A 17,874-nucleotide genomic window follows, 5' to 3' on the forward strand; every position below is an offset into this window, starting at 1 on the left:
ATATAATGAAAACAGTTATAAATCTTAAAGACAACATTTACCAAGTAATGGTAATGTTTATTTACTTATATATTTTTCCTTTTTTTTTTTGGTGCTGGGGATTGAAACCAGGGACTTGCGACTGTTCTACCACTGAGCTATGACTTTGACCAACCAAGTTATGCTTCTGATAATAGTTATTTAATATGGAATTAGACTCACAAATAATTAATTTACACAGATTAATATAATTCGGAAGGAGTGGATATTCCTGTGGCCAATTAGCATTCTCTTGCCACAAGCTGGCAAATAGAAACCACATTAAAACCAAAGGTTGCCTAGGGGGTTGGCAATCAGAACAAGAGGTATTTATTGAATGACTAACAGCCTGTGTCATCTAACTGTGAGTACCTCTCTCTGTTACAGGAATAGCACCTGTCCCAGACCAGTCACTTGGATGTACATGAGGAAAAACTATCTCTTCTAAGAGTCAACAAAGGTATAACATCAGTGTTTACTTCTCTGATCCTTGTTCCCCTTTTAGTTTTTTGGTTTTTTTTAATCTAAAATGAGCTTTTCTTTTTACAAAACTAGTATGCGTTCATTACACAAAATGATTTCAAACACAAACAAAATTTATATTTCTACCCAAGTGGCAGAGGGAAGATGTTAACGGCTAATGCTAAGATCTTGGTGCAAATTCTTCAAAAGTCTTTTCTATATTTCATGAATGTCTTTGCCTGTCTGTAAGCATAGCCTACTCTATCATTTTCATGACTACAATGTGTTTTATTGTGTACATCATTGTAGAGTTTTAGTTAAACACTTTTTTTTTTCTCTAGGAGCATTAATTTTAGTTTAAGATTTGTAAGAAACAAATTTATTAAGAATCATTCCTACTTCTGCAGCAACATGGGAGAAAGAACAGAAAAGAACAGGAGAGGGGGGACACGTGGAGGCAGAGGGGTCCCCTCCTTCTCCAGATGCCCCTGGGACTGGAATTGGTATGGACAAGCCTGAAACAGTCTGCACATCTCCCTCCTGCAGCTGTTCCACGTAAGTGAGATCCTGTGGGATCTGTCCCTTTTGGTTTTTGTCTGACTCAACTGTCCACTTTCATTGGAGCCACTTTGTTCCTGAATTCAGGGTGTGTTTTTTGGGATAGCCAATAGCAACATGGCATGCAACAGCATATTCATAGGCTACAAGCAGAAATCCTCCTAGTCACCTGCTTTTGGTCTGTCCTGAATGTTGTCTTTGGTACAGGCTGCAGTCCCACCATGGGGCTGCTCAGGGCATGGCAGCTGGGAAGCAGAGAGAGCAAGGTGCCAAGGACAAAAATACTAAACCCCAAAGGAAGCTCCCAGTGACCTACACTTCCTCCAGCCACACCCTACCTGCCTATAGCTATCAAGTACAGTAGTCCTTTCAAATAATTAATCTATCAAATGGATTAATCCACGAATTAGGTAACAGTTCTGATAATCTAATCATTTAACCTCTGAATATTTCTGCATTTTCTTGCACATAAGCTTTTGGGGGATACCATACTTTATATCCACAGCATAACAGCAGGTTATGGAGAATGATATTTTCTTGTTTAGAAATTAAAATATGTAGGGGGGTTCAATAGGTTTTTCAGTTAGAATCTAAAAATCTGTAATAATGTTTGGTTATTAAGCACCTTTTCATATTCACAATTAATGTATTCAATTCCTCTTTCAACTCTGAATGACTGATATTAAGGACGGCAGCACTTTACTCGGGTTGTGGTACTATGACAGAATGCTCTGTTCCCTAAGACACCACAGGGACATTATTAAACTTATGGGGCTCAGAGGTAGGGGGATTTCATCATAATTTCCCTGTGAGGTCCTTATGAGACTTCTCATTAGAAATCCAGGAACTCAGAGGTAGTGGGTTGATATATTCTCAAGTGATAAAGGACAACCAAGAATCCTATGGCCAGCATACGTATCCTTCCCACAGAAGAAGAAATAAGACGTTCCAAGATGCCTAGGTCCCTTCATGCTGCTATAACAAAATACTTTAAGCTGAGCAATTTATTAACAACAGAAATTGATTTATTGAATTTCTGGAGGCTGGAAAACTCAAGGTCAAGGTGCCAGGAGATTCAATGTGTGGAGAGAGCTGACTTTCTCCTTTGAAGATGTTCTTTTTTTTTTTGCTGTGTCTTCACATGGTAGAAGGGACAGAAGGTTGACTATTCCAAGCCTTTGTTGTTGTGGCACTGGTGATTGAACCTAGAGCCTCTCACATGATAGGGAAGTGCTTTACCACTGAGATGTATCCCCAGCCCCTTTTACTTTGAGACAGGGATAAGTTAAATTGCCTTAAACATGTGATCCTCCTGTTTCAGTATCCTGAGTAGCTAAGACTGCAGATGTACACCAGCACATCATGCTTAATAAACAGACTTCTGTGTGGATTTAGTGCTAGGGTTTTGTGCATACAGACAAGTCTTCTTATCTAAAGGTACACATCCCAACCATGAGGTTGGAGCTTCCTGGTCCTCTCAGTACTGTTGCAATGAAGTCCAAATTTCAACAGGAATTTTGGAGGGATACATACACTCAAACCACCATACCATTTAAATCAAAAGCCAAGGGACTTAGTCACCATGAGATGTGTCCTGTGTGAGAGGAATCCTTCGGATTCATTGGAAGTCCACTAGACAGGAACTCAGAGATTAAGAACTTGCATGGGCACCTGAGTGGCAGAGGGATGATGTTAATAGTCACTAGCTAGCAGGCACTCTCTGCTGCAGGTTATCCCCTGTGTGTAGCTTCAGCTGCAGCTCCCTGTGCTCCTGCTCATATATCTGCTCATATATCTGCTCATACATGAGTTATTAGCATAGAAAGATGCAAGATGTCATACTGGAGAAGCTTACTGGAGGCTTGGAAGCACAGGAAGTTTTGTGGAACTGTATTCAAAACCTGTCAGGTCCAAATATTTCCAGGGAGATAAATGGTTTTGATAGAATCAGGAGCAAACTTTTGCACAATAGCAAATACAGCTTGTGAGACATCAGATATGGAGTCTCTTGGAGACAGCTTTCCAGTCCCTGCAGCTGCCACAATGTAAAGTGACAAGCTGGATTTGTGGTTCCATGCACAGGGGCTGTGGAACCACCAGCTCCTCCAACTGCTGCCACCCGGGCTCCCAGTTGCCACCTTTGCCCTCATGGTTCACATGACCATCATGGTTCCCACTGCCTTCCTAGTTCACACCAAAAAACTGTGGTTCTGGTCACCCTCATGCTTCACATCATCCATGAGGTCTAGAGCTCCTTCAACAAAGTGGCCTCCCTCTGCTTCTGCTGCTGCACCCTGCTTAGGTTCAGTGCTTCTTTCCATATACCCGCCAGCTGCAGGAGTTGGGTTTCCAGCAGTGATGCCAGAGTGCCAATACTGAATGCCACAGAATACATATTCCTGAACCCTCTCATTGATTACTGATTAATTGCAAGGTTTCCCTCTTAGCAGAAGAGATTGCAATCAATTTCCAGAAGCAAAATTTTTGTAAAATAGTCTCTGAATATAGAGAAGTTCAGATTGTATTAATATATATGCCCTCCAGAAAGACTGTTTCTACCATCACTACTCTTGACAGTATTTTTTGAGAGATGTTTGATCAGCATTTTTTTTTATTTGATGACTAATGTTCTTAACATTGTTATATCTCCGTTGGTTACTTGTACTTTTGGACATGTTAATGTTCTTTTTGAATTATCATTTTGTAATATTTGCTCAATAAAATGGTGAGTATACCTTAGAGATATATTTTTTATATAACTGATTGTATATAGCAAATATTTTCCCAAATTCTTTATTGGCATTTTGGTTTTTGATGATGGAATAAAAATATATAATGTTATCTTAAAAGTTATTGTTCTCTTCAATAAATATCATAAGAACATATTTACAAACACTTTTATTTAAATTTGAATTATACTTACCTGGAATTTATTTTATTGAAATATGAAAGGAAAATGAACACGACCTTAAGATACAAATTGTTAGCTCACAGACATGAAATATTATATTTAAAAAGTGTTGGTGAATATATATAATATTGAGAATGTTTCCTGATTTCTATTCTTTTCCACTTATCTACTAGCCCATTCCTAAAGCAGTAACATGTTCAATTCACTTGAAAAGTTGGTTAACTACTAAATATTTATTTTTAATTATGTCTGTCATCTAATATGCCATTTAATGGATACTGTAAAAATAGTTTTTATGAATAATGCACAAAATTGTGATATTGAAATGTTAAATAAATCAATTTAAGTTTGACAGTGTTTCTAATCATCTTTACTTGTGTGTGGTAGGTGCAAAAACATTCATTTTGAGATCATAGTTAATCCAAATGCTATCTTCTTGATAGCATATCTTCTTGATAGCAAACCAATATTTAAAAATTATAGCTCCTGGGCTGGGGTTATAGCTCAGTGGCTGAGTACTCACCTCACATGCATGAGGCACTGGGTTCAATCCTCAGCACCACATACAAAAATAAATAAATAAATAAAACAAAGACATTGTGTCCATCTACAACTAAAAAATAAAATAAAAATAAAAATATGATAGCTCCTAATTTAACAGAGATGTATAGTTTATTCAAAATGAGAAAAAGGGAAACTATTTTTAATACCACAAAATCATACATACTGTGACTTTTCGTCCTAAATAAGATTCACTTATCTTGATATTGCTGGATGCATCTTGGCTCTTTACAAATAAATATGGTCGTAATTCATGTAGCTGACCACTGCACATATCGAAAGTAACGACATCTCCTCCTTCTTTGGCCACAAACCCACAGTTACATGACGCAGGGTAGTGAAGGCTTCCACAGTCCCATTGACGCACATGGACTTCAAAATCACGTGTTGTACTCTTGTAAAGTACAAATGTTCCAGTCTTGAAATTATCATATACCCTATCATTAACAAAAGTGAACTGCATTAAGAGTTGGTTATAAAACATCACAATAGTATGTTATAAACTAACTATGTATTACATTTATTTACAGGCTTTCCATATTTTGATGTTAGAATGAGAAATCAAGATTTTCAGCACCTTTTTGGGTCATGAGCATTTGTTTGTATGCACTGAATGAAACACCTGTATCTCTCTCACTACTCTTTTCTTCCCTTTCATCACCCCAGAGAGGCTTTGCTCCTAGAGGAGGGAGGCCTTCCTAGTGGCATGCACTTGCTGTCTCTCTGGTCTTCAAGTATTTGTTCACATTACCATCAAAATGGCTTTCCATAACCAGTCTATTTTAATATAAATTACTAACCCTACTTCCAGTCTTCCCTTTCCACCTGATTTAGTTTTCTTCATGGCATGTCTCTTCCTCAGACACACGACATACTTTATTTCCTGATTGTGTTAATATCTCTTTTCCTCTGTTCAGAGGTCGGCTCTATGAGGGAATGATAATCTCTTGTTCACTGTCACATCCCCCAACACTTAGAACATGGCTTGTCACCAAGCTGCTGCACAATTAATCTTGTTGAATTAAGTCAGATTAAATACATCACCATTTCTTGATTTTTTTCCCACCAAAATTCTAAGATTTCAATTATAACCATAGAAGAAATTCTTGCATGAGAGATAAGTTCCAACAATTTCTCAATTCTTGCTCAGATCTGTGGAGTATCATTTTTACTGAAGGATTCTACATCTATTTTTCATATTGAATGACTTTACTGGAAATGATCACATTACAATTTTTAAAAATTAAAAGAAAAAATTACCATGCATCAGGATGAGAATTTTGAATCAACAATACAGTATTATTTTCCTTAAGGATATGATATCCCTCAGAATAGTATCACTGAGTTTAAATTTTGCTATGCAGATATTAATAGCAGTGTGACTTAGATTATTTGTTTTTGGTCATCTTGCTCAATTTACTTAAATTCTAGAGTTAAATATTCAGGCTTTTATGAAGTTGTAATTGTTTTTTCCATGAGTATTCTCATTATAAATTAAAGCTGATTTGTTCTTTAAAAATTCTAGTGTGTTAGTTATTTTCCTAAAACTTAAAGATTATTTCATTATATATAAATTCAAAACAGTATATCACAATAAATATCACAGTAAACATCTCTGATGCAAATAATGAAATTATTAAAAACAAATACATGGCAAACAAAATGATAACTTGCATTTTTCATAAACTTCATTTCTACAAATTAAGGCTAACAACTATAACCATATATACATACACAATAGACTTAAGAAAAAAATTATACACAAATAAATTAGTATGTTCAAACAAATCAGTGATGGCAAAACATGACTTTCTTTTCTAGTTTTCCAGTGAACAGGACTAAGAAATGATTGAACAGAATGCTGGTTAAAACAAAACAACAGTGAAACCAAAACAAACAACAACCATTAAAAGAAAAGACTTTTAGGAAATTACCTGCCATCAAAGGTAATTATATGTGGATCAGTAAACGAATAGCAGTAAGCTGTTGGGACATCCTTGACTCTGATCTTAAAAACAAAGATATTTTTGATAAATATTATTATTGGTATTCAGTGACAATTACTCATCACAACTGCAATGGATTTTTCATTAATTCTTGTCTTACATATTGAAAATGGAATAATTTAAAACTCATAATTATCAATAACTTTAAAATTAAAATTTACAAGATACAGTGATAAAATACACATATCATTTTAAGTTTAAATTATAAAGATTATTTTAAATTTGTCAACCTGGATGCTGTCTGGAATATAGCTGTTCCACAGGAAATCCTTATTCACTATAGGTTCTACAACAATGTTCGTAACTCTGTCTCCATCTTGTGAAAAATCTGAGACAGCGATGTAATACAGGGAAGCTTGGCCACAGGTGCCGTTGGCACAGGATGTTGTCTGGTGGAGGTCCACATTGCAGGAAGACAGTGCCAAGTTTACGCCAGGGTGTTCTTTACCTATTTAATAATAAAAAAGTTGATAATTTTCCCAATAGTATATACATATGAAACATTAAATAGAGTGATTACTCTTAAAGCATTTTCTCTTTCTTAAAAAAATATTTTTGAAATTTTCATCTAAGTTAAAACAAATTGGAAATACAGTGGAATGAATCTGACACAACTTTCCTATGTACATCTATGAATATGCCACAATGAATCTCCATATCATGTATAACCACAAGACTGGGATCCTAGTTAGAATAAGAAAAAAAAGTTATTGAATCTACCTGATTTTTACAGATAATTGATAAACTTGAAAATATACATATATTTGTACATACATATACATTACTATTTATTTTCAACCAAGTTACCAATCCATATGCTCCCAGATAAAATTTAAAAACAATAAATAACAAAGTAATGATAGAGATGAAGATATAAATAACTTTGATTTGATCAATATATTTTATTTACATGTTTTGAAGTACATGTATGTATACTTCAAGTATAAGTATATGTACAATGTACACTGTACATATGCAATTATTATGTGCTAAAAACTGTCTAACAAGATGTAAAAAAGCAATAAGCAAAAGTTGTCTTTCTTTTAAAAAAGTCATAATTATAGTACCAAGACACATAATTTGATTTCTTTTTCTATGTAACAACTGCACCCCATGTCCAGATTGTTCTATAATAAATTTTAGGGCATTTCTTCATGTCTCATACACTGGAGATTATAGTAATAGATTTAATTATTTATATAGGGTTCATCATCTTAAGAAATAGTAAAGTCAACACAAATGAAAAGCCAACCCCAGACCCGTAGTAAACTATCTCCCTTTGCCTCTCAAATGTGCCAATACATTCACAAACTCCCTCACCTAGGTAACAAAGAATGCAAAAAGATTTCTTTTTTATACTTTTATTTACTTATTTTTATGTGGTGCTGAAGATTGAACCCATTGCTTCAAATGTGCTAGACAAGCACTCTAACACTGAACTACAGCTTTAGCCCAAGAAACGAATTTAAAAAGGAAATGGTAGCAAAGAATAAAAAAATTGTATAACTAGACCAAAAAAAAAAAAAGGATTTCCCCCTTAAAACTGGCAAAAACGTAGTATTTTTTATATACAATTAATGATTATAAAGTCCTTCTAGGAATGAAAGAGGAAGAAATAATTTAAAAACTCTTATCTTTTCTCCCACACAAATTATTCAGGAATGGAATTATAATGGTTAGGCACAGGTACACTGCATTGGAGTCAAAATTCAGGAAAAATTTCTTTTATGTGCTTTTCCTAGAAATATAAAATTTTCTCATACACATAAAAAAAAATGGAAATACCCAAACTCTTAACTGGCTTCCTAAGGTGAATATGGGGTATTTGGGACTTGAATACAATGACCAATGGTGGTCACTGCCAATAATCTCACCTGCCTAGTTTATGATATGAGAGGGCTGAACATCCTTCTCTTAAGCCTGAGAAAAAGCAACGCTGTCTATGTAGAAATTCACTGAGACACCAACATATTCCCTATGAAAGTAGAGATTTAATAGAAATGCACTTAAATACCTAAGAAGAGGAATATCCAAAATGAAATCCAGAAATTTTCCACAAGGAGAAAGAGCGAGAAGACAGAAAAAGATACAAAGAGAAGGAGGGCAGGGAGAATTTTTAACAAAGGATAAGAGCACACAACTTCTAACATGTAGGAAATATATTTAAGGCTATCTTTACACTGGCAATGCCTGCTTTATTAAAAGACTTGAGAGCATGCAAATATATTTTAAGGTATTCTTATAAATGAAGGAAAATTGTCCAATACAATTTTGAAAAACAATAATAGCATTGTATTCTATTTTGCCCATAAATTGTAGTAACATTTTCCTATTATGTATTCAAAAGGTAGCTTGAAGTAGAACTATGTCTAAATGTCTGAGCAAAAGACCATTTTTCCATATTTCTAGGCTGTAATTAAAATATAATGTTGCTCATGGTGCTCCTGAAATCTGGGTTAGTAGCTGGGCATTAATCAAGCCTTTTTAACTGTCAAATATCTTAGGAAGACATCTCTTAATTTCTCTATCTCCTTACCCATATTTTTTCTTGGATGCACATTCTTATGAGATTGTCTCTGACCCCATTATACTGTGTGGCCTTTTTATCCTTTTGAACATGGACATTAAGACCTACAAAAATATGCATTGTACTATAAAAGGTATGTATTATGGTTTAGATATTAGTTGTCTCCCAAAAACTCATGTGTGACAGTATAAGAAAGTTTAGAGGTAGAAGCCAGGCAAGGTGGCACATGCCTGTAATCCCAGCTTCTCAGGAGGCTGAGGCAGGAGAATTTCAAGATGAAAGCCAGCCTCAGCATCTTGGTGAGACCCTAAGTAACCCTGATAGACCCTGTCTTAAAATATAAAATGAAAGGGGCTGGGGTTGTAGCTCAGTGGTAGAATGCCTGCTTCACACACATGAGGCACTGGGTTCGATCCTCAGCACCACATAAAAAGAAATAAATAAAGATCGTATCATCTACAACTTAAAAAAAATAAAAAATATATAAAATGAAAAAAAGGGTTGGAGATATAGCTCAGTATTTGAGCACTCCTGGGTTCAATCCCTGGTATAAAAAAAATAGAGGTGAAATAATTATGTTATGCTAGTTCTAACCTAATCAGTGCATTAATATCCTGAGAAAAGTCAATTGGGTGGTCACTGCAGGCAGGTAAGGTGTGGCTGAAGGAGGTGAGTCATTGGAGCATGCTTCTGAGGTAGACATTTATCCTAGGTGAGAGGAAGTCCCCTTCTTTCTGTTCTTGGTGGCCAGATCCTGACCTGTTTTCCTCTGCCTTGCCCTTCTGCCATGATGTTCTGCCTATCTTGGGTCCAGAACAATGGGGCCAGCCACCTTTAGTAAGTGAGACCCCTGAAAATATGAGCCCCCCCAAAAAAACTTTTCCTCCTCTAAAATTGTTCTTGTCAGTCTTTCAGTTATAGCAGTGAAAAGCTGGGCTAAAACAGCATGTGGTATGTAACAGAACTGTAATCTCTCTTATAGGTTAGGTCTATATATCTCTTACTTGATTTGATCAGAGACTTAAGGGGGAAGAGAACTCAATCAACCCAACAACTGCTCTTCATGGTTTCTCCTCTGATATTCCATCTTGTCAACACTATGAGTGGGTTTCCATTCTCTTTATATGGCTGTCACAGTGACATATATGTGACCTTGCAATATGACATTTGCAGAATTAGCAATTTAAATGGAAGAATTTAAAGATCCACAAACTTATCTTACATTAAGAAGTGTGAGGCGTGTGTTATGAGATCCATGTTTCATAACCTGAACTTTTAGTATAACTTATCACACCTCCCTCATTGAGGATGATTTGGAAAATCTTAAAAGAACAGTTTGTCCTTCAATCTCTGAAAATAAAGCAAAGAAAGGAACAAGTAAGAGAATGAGAAGCAGAATGAAAATTAGAAGGAGAAGGAAGGAAAAGAAAGGGTGTAGGAAGATGACTACAAATAGGAGATTGTTCACTATTATTTTAAACGTATGCTTTGATCCCAAGAAGAATAACTAGGATTTGCTTTGGCAATCATCAATTTGATCCAGCAGTATTAATATGATTCAGCTATAATTTGATGTAAACATGCAGTATAATTTAGAAGATGAGTATATTCCAGGTACTTTTCCTAGAGAAGAAAAAACATCAGTTACCATTTGAAATCTAATAACAAAATCAAATGAACTTAGTATATTACCTTGATCAACAGTTTTCAGCTTTAATGAGATTTTGCATTCTTGATCAAGCTCACTAAATTCAGAACAAACAATAGGAATTGTACTCTCTATCCTCAGCTGGTATTCTTTCCCATCTTCTGATATAGTACTCAATTCAGGTTGTAACTGGTGTAGCAACATATAGAATGTTAGGTTAAAATAGAATTTGTTTTAAAATATAATTTTAAAAACACGTTTTCTTAACAGCTTTTCTTTTGCTAAATGAGCTGGTAATAACTTAAGCCCTGGAATTTTTTTTAACTAATAAAATCAATTTAGACCAAACCAATTAAACCATAAGCAGCATGCAGAGGTATACACGGAGCTATTGTACCACTGGGTTAGAACGACATTTTGATTCTCCAACCCATGGTAGGATAAGTCATGTCAAAGCCTGCCTTGTCTGTGATGGGCACTGTAGAATGGAGGAAAAACAGAATTCCATTTTCTTAAACTTGTTTGCTCTTATTCCAATGTAAGTTTGGTTATTTTCAGGGATTTATACCCACCATCTTAATCAGAAATTTAGTTATATTTTATAGGTAGATCAAATGATTGTTGTCACCTGAAATATCTCAACTCTCAGGATATTTATGAGTTTCTGCTTTCTACAAGTAGACTTACTGAGTACTATTGCACGCTAATCCAGTTCACAGAATTTTTTTTTTTTTGAGTTGGGGAATTTGACTAGCTCTCAACAGAGATGTGCTTTAGTATTGACTATTCTGTTAGTCTAATTTGAAACAGTACTAGAAGCTAACCACTGGGCCTTGACCTTGTCTGCTTGGTGTTACCAAGCAGATCACAAGTATCCTGTGTCCTAAGTCTGTGTCCTTCCCCTCCCACTACGGGTATGCTATTCTGACGATGTGGTTCAGTCTTCTTTTCGTGGTGCCTGCAGTGTAATAAAACCTAGAAATAGGTTTTATTCTGGTCCTGAGTACTGTTCTCACAATCTGTCTTTTTTCCAACTTGTCTTCAAACTTGGAGTGACTGCAAGTCAAATTCCAATTATGTGAGTGAGGAGACCTGCAGATGCATGGCTCTTGCCTGCTTGGACTTCTTGATATTGCTCCATGCCTTCCACCACTTCTGATTTCCTGTCACCTCTGCTCACCTGTTAGACCCTAGTGCTACTAGCAATAATTAAATATAATCCATTGTTAAATTAGCTCAATCACTGCAATCCATAAAGACTAGAGCTCTGAGTCTTGGTCTGGTACCTGACTTCAAAAATGCACAATAACTCAATATTGATATGTTAATTTTTAGTTAAATGACAGACTGAATTATGGGGATAAAGCCTTTACTTTCATTAGAGCTATTTCTTTAAAGATAAATCCACAAGAGCTTCAATTATGATAGTTCAAGTAGGATACTTTCACTACGTTGGTTCAAAAGTGACACACATTAGATAGAAACCACACATTGAATTTTGAGTTTTGTTCTTTTCCCAGGCTAGCAATATGCCTGTGCTCTGCAATGGCAGTGAGTCACAACTCCCAGTCACCAGTGTAATCATGAGGGAAAGCAACTAATACCCTACAATGTACTGTGTTATTAAGCTATGACATTAGGCAGGTTAGCTGTATTAAATGCATTTTTGACTTAACATTTTTCTCAACTTGTGATGAGTTCCTTGGGAGGTAATACCATTGTAAGTTGAAGAGCATCTGTACATATCAACCTTAGTTCATTAATAGGGATTCTCAAATTTTGTTGTTCCTTAGAATTGTTGGAATTATTTCTCAAAAATACAGACTACTGAGTCTTACCTTTCAGATTCAGCCAGAAAACTTTATGAAAAGATCACCACTTGGGGAATTAGTTCCAGAAGAATAATCTTTCTGATTCATCCCTTCTACTACATACCTTTATGCCCGCATAAAATTCCTGGCTTTCGATGGCTAAACTTTGTATATGTGGTTTCTCCAAGAAAAAGATGGATGCACTACAGAATATCTATAAATACAGTTAACAAATAACAATTTAGTAAAAAAAAATATTAAAAAACGTGTTAATTATTATCTTTAAATTCTTAATTTAATTTAATTCTTGGTAGATAGTGTATAGCAGATAAAAGAACTGAGTAATTTAATTACTTGCCTGAAATTTAAAAAAAAATTCATCATTATAAAATATTACTCATTCAAATCTCAACATAAATTAAAATGTAGTAGCCTTTTCACTTAAGATGTATTTGAAAGTAGATAAACATAATATATCATCATTGAAAAAATTAAAGCATTGTTGTCCAAAATATTAGAATATAATTTTAAAACCCAGAAAAGACATACAGTTACAGAGACTCATTGATAATAATCAGCACGTTGCTAAAAAAAGATATTCATATGTAGTCACTAAGATTATGTTACTGAGTCATCTAGATATCACTAGAATTGGCACAGTTGCTAAAGGAAAAAACAGAAGGAGAACCTTAGTGTTTTCTATTCTGGGGACAAAAATCTCATATATTTTATATATATATATATATATATATATATATATATATATATATATATATATTTATATTTTTATATATATATAAATATATATATATATATATATAAAATATCTCATGTTTGAACAATCAATACATTAATGAAAAGAAAAACAAATCCAGTTTTTGTTAACATACCCTGTCTCCAAGTCTGAGATTTATGCCATCAAGTTCTAAAAGAGAAAATGCCTGAACTGTGGTCTCCTGTTTCAGCTCCTCTTTGATTTCTTGAGAAGAAAGCCTAGACCAAGCTATGAGAAATCCCACCGAGCTGTTTGTAGGGGAAACATCAAAAGCACACCTACAGAAGAGCCTGGACTCAATCAGCTCCACCACAACCTCTGGCCTTCCTGGAGGTGGAGGTGGCAATGAGGCAGACACCTGACCTGGTGGGAGAAGAAGCATCATTTCTACTTGAGCATCTTGAAGAATGAAATAATCACAAAAAGGCTATAACTTCAGGATTTATCTTTAAAAAAGGAAATAAATTCAGTAAAATGATTATTTTCTAGTAGTCAACAAAGCAGCAAGTTCACATTGACAATCACATAAGTATTGATTGACAGCAGGGCACCTTAAATCATCAAGCTTATATTATTGCATTTTAAATGTTTACTCCCGAAAAGTCTGGCTCCTGAAAATAAAAGTAATTTACAATCTTTTAGCCAATCATCTTTTTTAAAACACATAACAAACATAGTTCAGGTTTCATACATTATAATTCCTTGTTATAAAGTAGTCACTAATGTAAACTTAAATGACTTTCTTTTTTACTCTTATAATGTACTCTCATAAAGCAACTCTTCATTGCTTTAGGTTGAAAGAGCTGTTCACTGGGGAGTGATTGTACCGTCAGTGAAATATATCAAGTGCTAAACAATAGTCTTATTCTTTTCATTTTTCTGAGGATAACATTTGAAATTTTTTTCTAGGAACTCTTCATACGAGTATATATTTATATTTTAATTCTGGGTATTTTCAAAATTAAATTGGAGGATCTGAAAGGTTTTTGTTTTGTTTTTTAAAAAGAAAAATATTTGAGTGATAAATTTTGTTTTATTTTTCTGAGTAATAAATTCTAAAAATAGGTTTTAAAACTACTCTGAAATGTTCAAATAATTTTTGTAATATATATATATATATATATTAATATATATATATATAAAAATAAAATAATTTTATGACAACCACAAAAAACAGTCTTTCAACTCTGTCATTTAGATTTTGGAAAATTCCAAGAGTCCTTCTTTTAAGGTCTCTTCTCTAAAGAAAATATACTTTCAGATATTTGTTAGATATCATATTTTGTTAGATATACTATTCCAAAGTTCCAGTGATAAATGAATTATTTTCAAATTAATTAACAAATATTTTGAGAAACATTTCAAACATAAGCCAAGTCAGCAAACTTATGTTAAATATTTTCACTCAGGTGTTACTTCCCCAAGTTATATACAATTTTGTATAGTATGTATTTCCCAATTAGTTAAATAAACATTTTGAACAGCACAACAACTTGCTGAAAATTATTTTTATTGAAGGAAGAAAAGTGTTTTACTGTAAGTACATCATAAAGAAAATCCATAACTACTATGCAGATTAGCCAAATTATTATACTTGATGCTTACTGCTACTAAGGCATATTGCTTTATTCTTCTATGAATTTACATCAGAGGACCTAATTAAACAGCTTTTCATATATAATAACAATTTATTTAGATAATACCAGAAAAAGAGGTTGGAAAATCTATTTGCAATTAGAACAGTACCTGGAACACCAATTTAGTGCTTTATTTAATAACTTTTTTGTTTACTTATTTATTTTTAAATTTTTTATTGGTGCATTATAATTATACTTGTTGGTGGGATTTGTTGTTACATGTCATACATGCACACGATATAACAGATTTTTAAAAGACAAAGCAAATTAATTTTTAGCCCTGGCACTTTGAACATTATATCTATCCTGATTTATTTGATCTCATTATGATTTCTTTCACCATATAAATCACCTTTGTTAGATATAGTAATTATATGTCAACTTTATCTCACTAATTTGACTAGAGGTCCCATGAAAAGGCTAATGTTTGAACAAATGTTTTAATTTCTGCCCATCCTGTAGGCATATGGCATACATTTTGTTATTTAGACTATCTATTTTAGAGTGATTTATTTTAAAAAAATATTATAACTAGGTGAGTTCTTAATATTTAAAATAACTTTAAAACATTAAGCAAAAATAGCAAAGGAAAAATATGGATTGAATGGAGTTGAAAAATATTGACCACCAGTAATACCTTTGGTGTTTAACTTTCAAAACTTGTTTGGCACAAATGCAATCTTCCTAGAAAACAAAATTTTTAAAAATTCTTCTTAGGTATACATAACAGTAGAGTGTACTTTAACACATTATACATACATGAAGTTTAACTTATTTTAATCCACTCTTGTGATTATACATGATGTGGAGTTACACTGGTCGTGTATTCATATATAGACATAAGAAAGTTATGTCCAATTCATTCTACCATCTTTCCTCTTCCCATCTCCCTCTTTCCTTCATTCCCCTTTGTCTAATCGAATGAACTTCTATCCTCCCCCATTTATTGTGTGTTAGCATCCACATATCAGAGAGAACATTCAGCCTTTGGTTTTTGGGGATTGGCTTATTTCACTTAGCATGATAGTCTCCAGTTCCCTCCATTTACCTGCAAAAGTCATAAAGTCATTCTTTTTAAGGCTGAGCAATATTTCATTTTGTATATATACCACATTTTCTTTATCCAATCTTCTGTTGAAGGGTACTTAGGTTGGTTCCATAGCTTAGCTATTGTGACTTGAGCTGCTATAAACATGAATGTGGCTGCATCACTGTAGTATGCTGATTTTAAGTCCTTTGGGTATATACCAAGGTTTGGGATAACTGGGTCAAATGATGGTTCCATTCCAAGCTTAGAAGACAAAATTGTACTGCAGATTGTATTGCATAATGTTATTTCTTAGTTACAATATGCCATGAATATCTACTAATATCAAAGAACACACCTCTACATTTTCATGGTGTTTACAGAACCTCTTGTAATTACCTGCACATCAGAAATTCTTAGCCAATCAATGGTTATTATATATTTGCATCTTTATTTTACCATTATTAGAAAAAAGGCCTCTTATTAATACTGGGCATGCACATGTCCGTGAATAGATCTTGAAGATAGATTTTTTTTGAAGTAAGAATTGAAGCACAAACACATGTGGATTTTTTAAAGTGTTGAGATAAATTACCAACTTTTCTCATAAAAAGTTCTACCAACATTTTGTTTCCTTAATTCTTTGTACTTCTGCCAACTCTAGGAATGTATCTTAAAAGCACAATAAAGTGCTTTTTTATATTTGATATGTACCAGACTGTGGCATTGTCAAATGTTAGTATATTCAACATTTAAAGTCCCAAAACATAAGTACTTTTTAAAAATAAATAGTTTATAAATACATTATTAAACACAAAATTTTATACTCACCAACACAATCCCCTCCAATTTCTATTTCTTCTGGTCCACATGTGTGTAATTTTGCATCAGAAATAGCTGCAAAAAGTTAAGGTTTTATATTTAACTGGACATAAAGGTATAAATCTACATATATCCAAGATGCCAATTCCTTGGAGAAGTATGTTTTAATGACTAAGACAGATTTTCTTAGTTGTTCTCTCTGGGTTTATTTTTTTCATAATAAAAATTTTCCCCCAAAGATAATATCAAATGGAAGTAAGGAATTATATTTCAAAATAGTCATAATTTTGTATCTTGTTTTCTAAATTTGAATCTGCATTATTAAGTAATGAAACATGCTGACAATACCAAATACTGATAAGGATATGAATTCTCACACATTACTGGTTGGACATACAAAATGGTATGGTAACTTTGAAAGAGTTTGATAGTTTGATGTATAACTAAGTATATTCTTATACTAATACAGCAATTGTGCTTCTTGGCATTTTCCCAGAGGGTTAAAAACTTATTTTTACACAAAAACTTGAGCAGGATATTTACAGCACCTTTATTCATATTCGTTCAATTTATGGGTTTTGTAGCTAACAATGTTAGTTTTGTATTTTAGAAATGTTTGTTTAACCTAAGATTACAAGTATTTTCACCTGAAAGTGAAAATATTCCCGGGAAGATTTATATTTTTAGCTTTTACGGTTCTGTCTATGATAAATGTAATTTTTTTTTGTATTTTGACAATAGATGTGAACTAAGTTTCTTGCATACAAACATATTTTTGCTTGTGTTGAAAATGCAATTCTTCCTTTGTAGAATTGGTTATGTTTCTGTATTGAATATCAAGTAACTGTGTTGCTCTTTTCTGGATTTTATTCTTTTTCATTCATCTACCTGTTTATCCTGCTGTAAATATACACTGTCTACATCATTATAATTTTGGAATAAGTTTGAAAGTCAGGTAGTATAAGTTGTTCAACTTATTACCTTACCAAAATAGTTTTGAGTATTATAGGTATTTTGTGTTGCCATGTGAATTTTAGAATGAATTCGTCAATTTCCACAAGAAAGATTATTGACATATTTATTAGAACCACTCTGGAACTACAAATTAGTT

At 33.5% G+C, this 17,874-nt stretch overlaps 1 protein-coding gene across 1 annotated transcript in view; it reads right to left on the reverse strand.

Moving 5' to 3' along the window:
• Positions 1–17,874, reverse strand: part of Vwde (von Willebrand factor D and EGF domains) — an 80,856-nt gene that overhangs the window by 38,964 nt on the left and 24,018 nt on the right. Inside the window, exons 4-10 of the mRNA XM_071617325.1 lie at positions 16,773–16,838; positions 13,393–13,640; positions 12,627–12,716; positions 10,736–10,880; positions 6,747–6,964; positions 6,445–6,518; positions 4,677–4,947 (exon numbers count right to left, since the gene is read on the reverse strand). Coding sequence (XP_071473426.1) covers positions 4,677–4,947; positions 6,445–6,518; positions 6,747–6,964; positions 10,736–10,880; positions 12,627–12,716; positions 13,393–13,640; positions 16,773–16,838 — 1,112 coding nt within the window. The remainder of the gene's footprint in view (positions 1–4,676; positions 4,948–6,444; positions 6,519–6,746; positions 6,965–10,735; positions 10,881–12,626; positions 12,717–13,392; positions 13,641–16,772; positions 16,839–17,874) is intronic.

The sequence above is a fragment of the Marmota flaviventris genome, chromosome 1 (genome assembly GCF_047511675.1).
Source record: "Marmota flaviventris isolate mMarFla1 chromosome 1, mMarFla1.hap1, whole genome shotgun sequence".
Classification (NCBI taxonomy): Eukaryota; Metazoa; Chordata; class Mammalia; order Rodentia; family Sciuridae; genus Marmota; species Marmota flaviventris.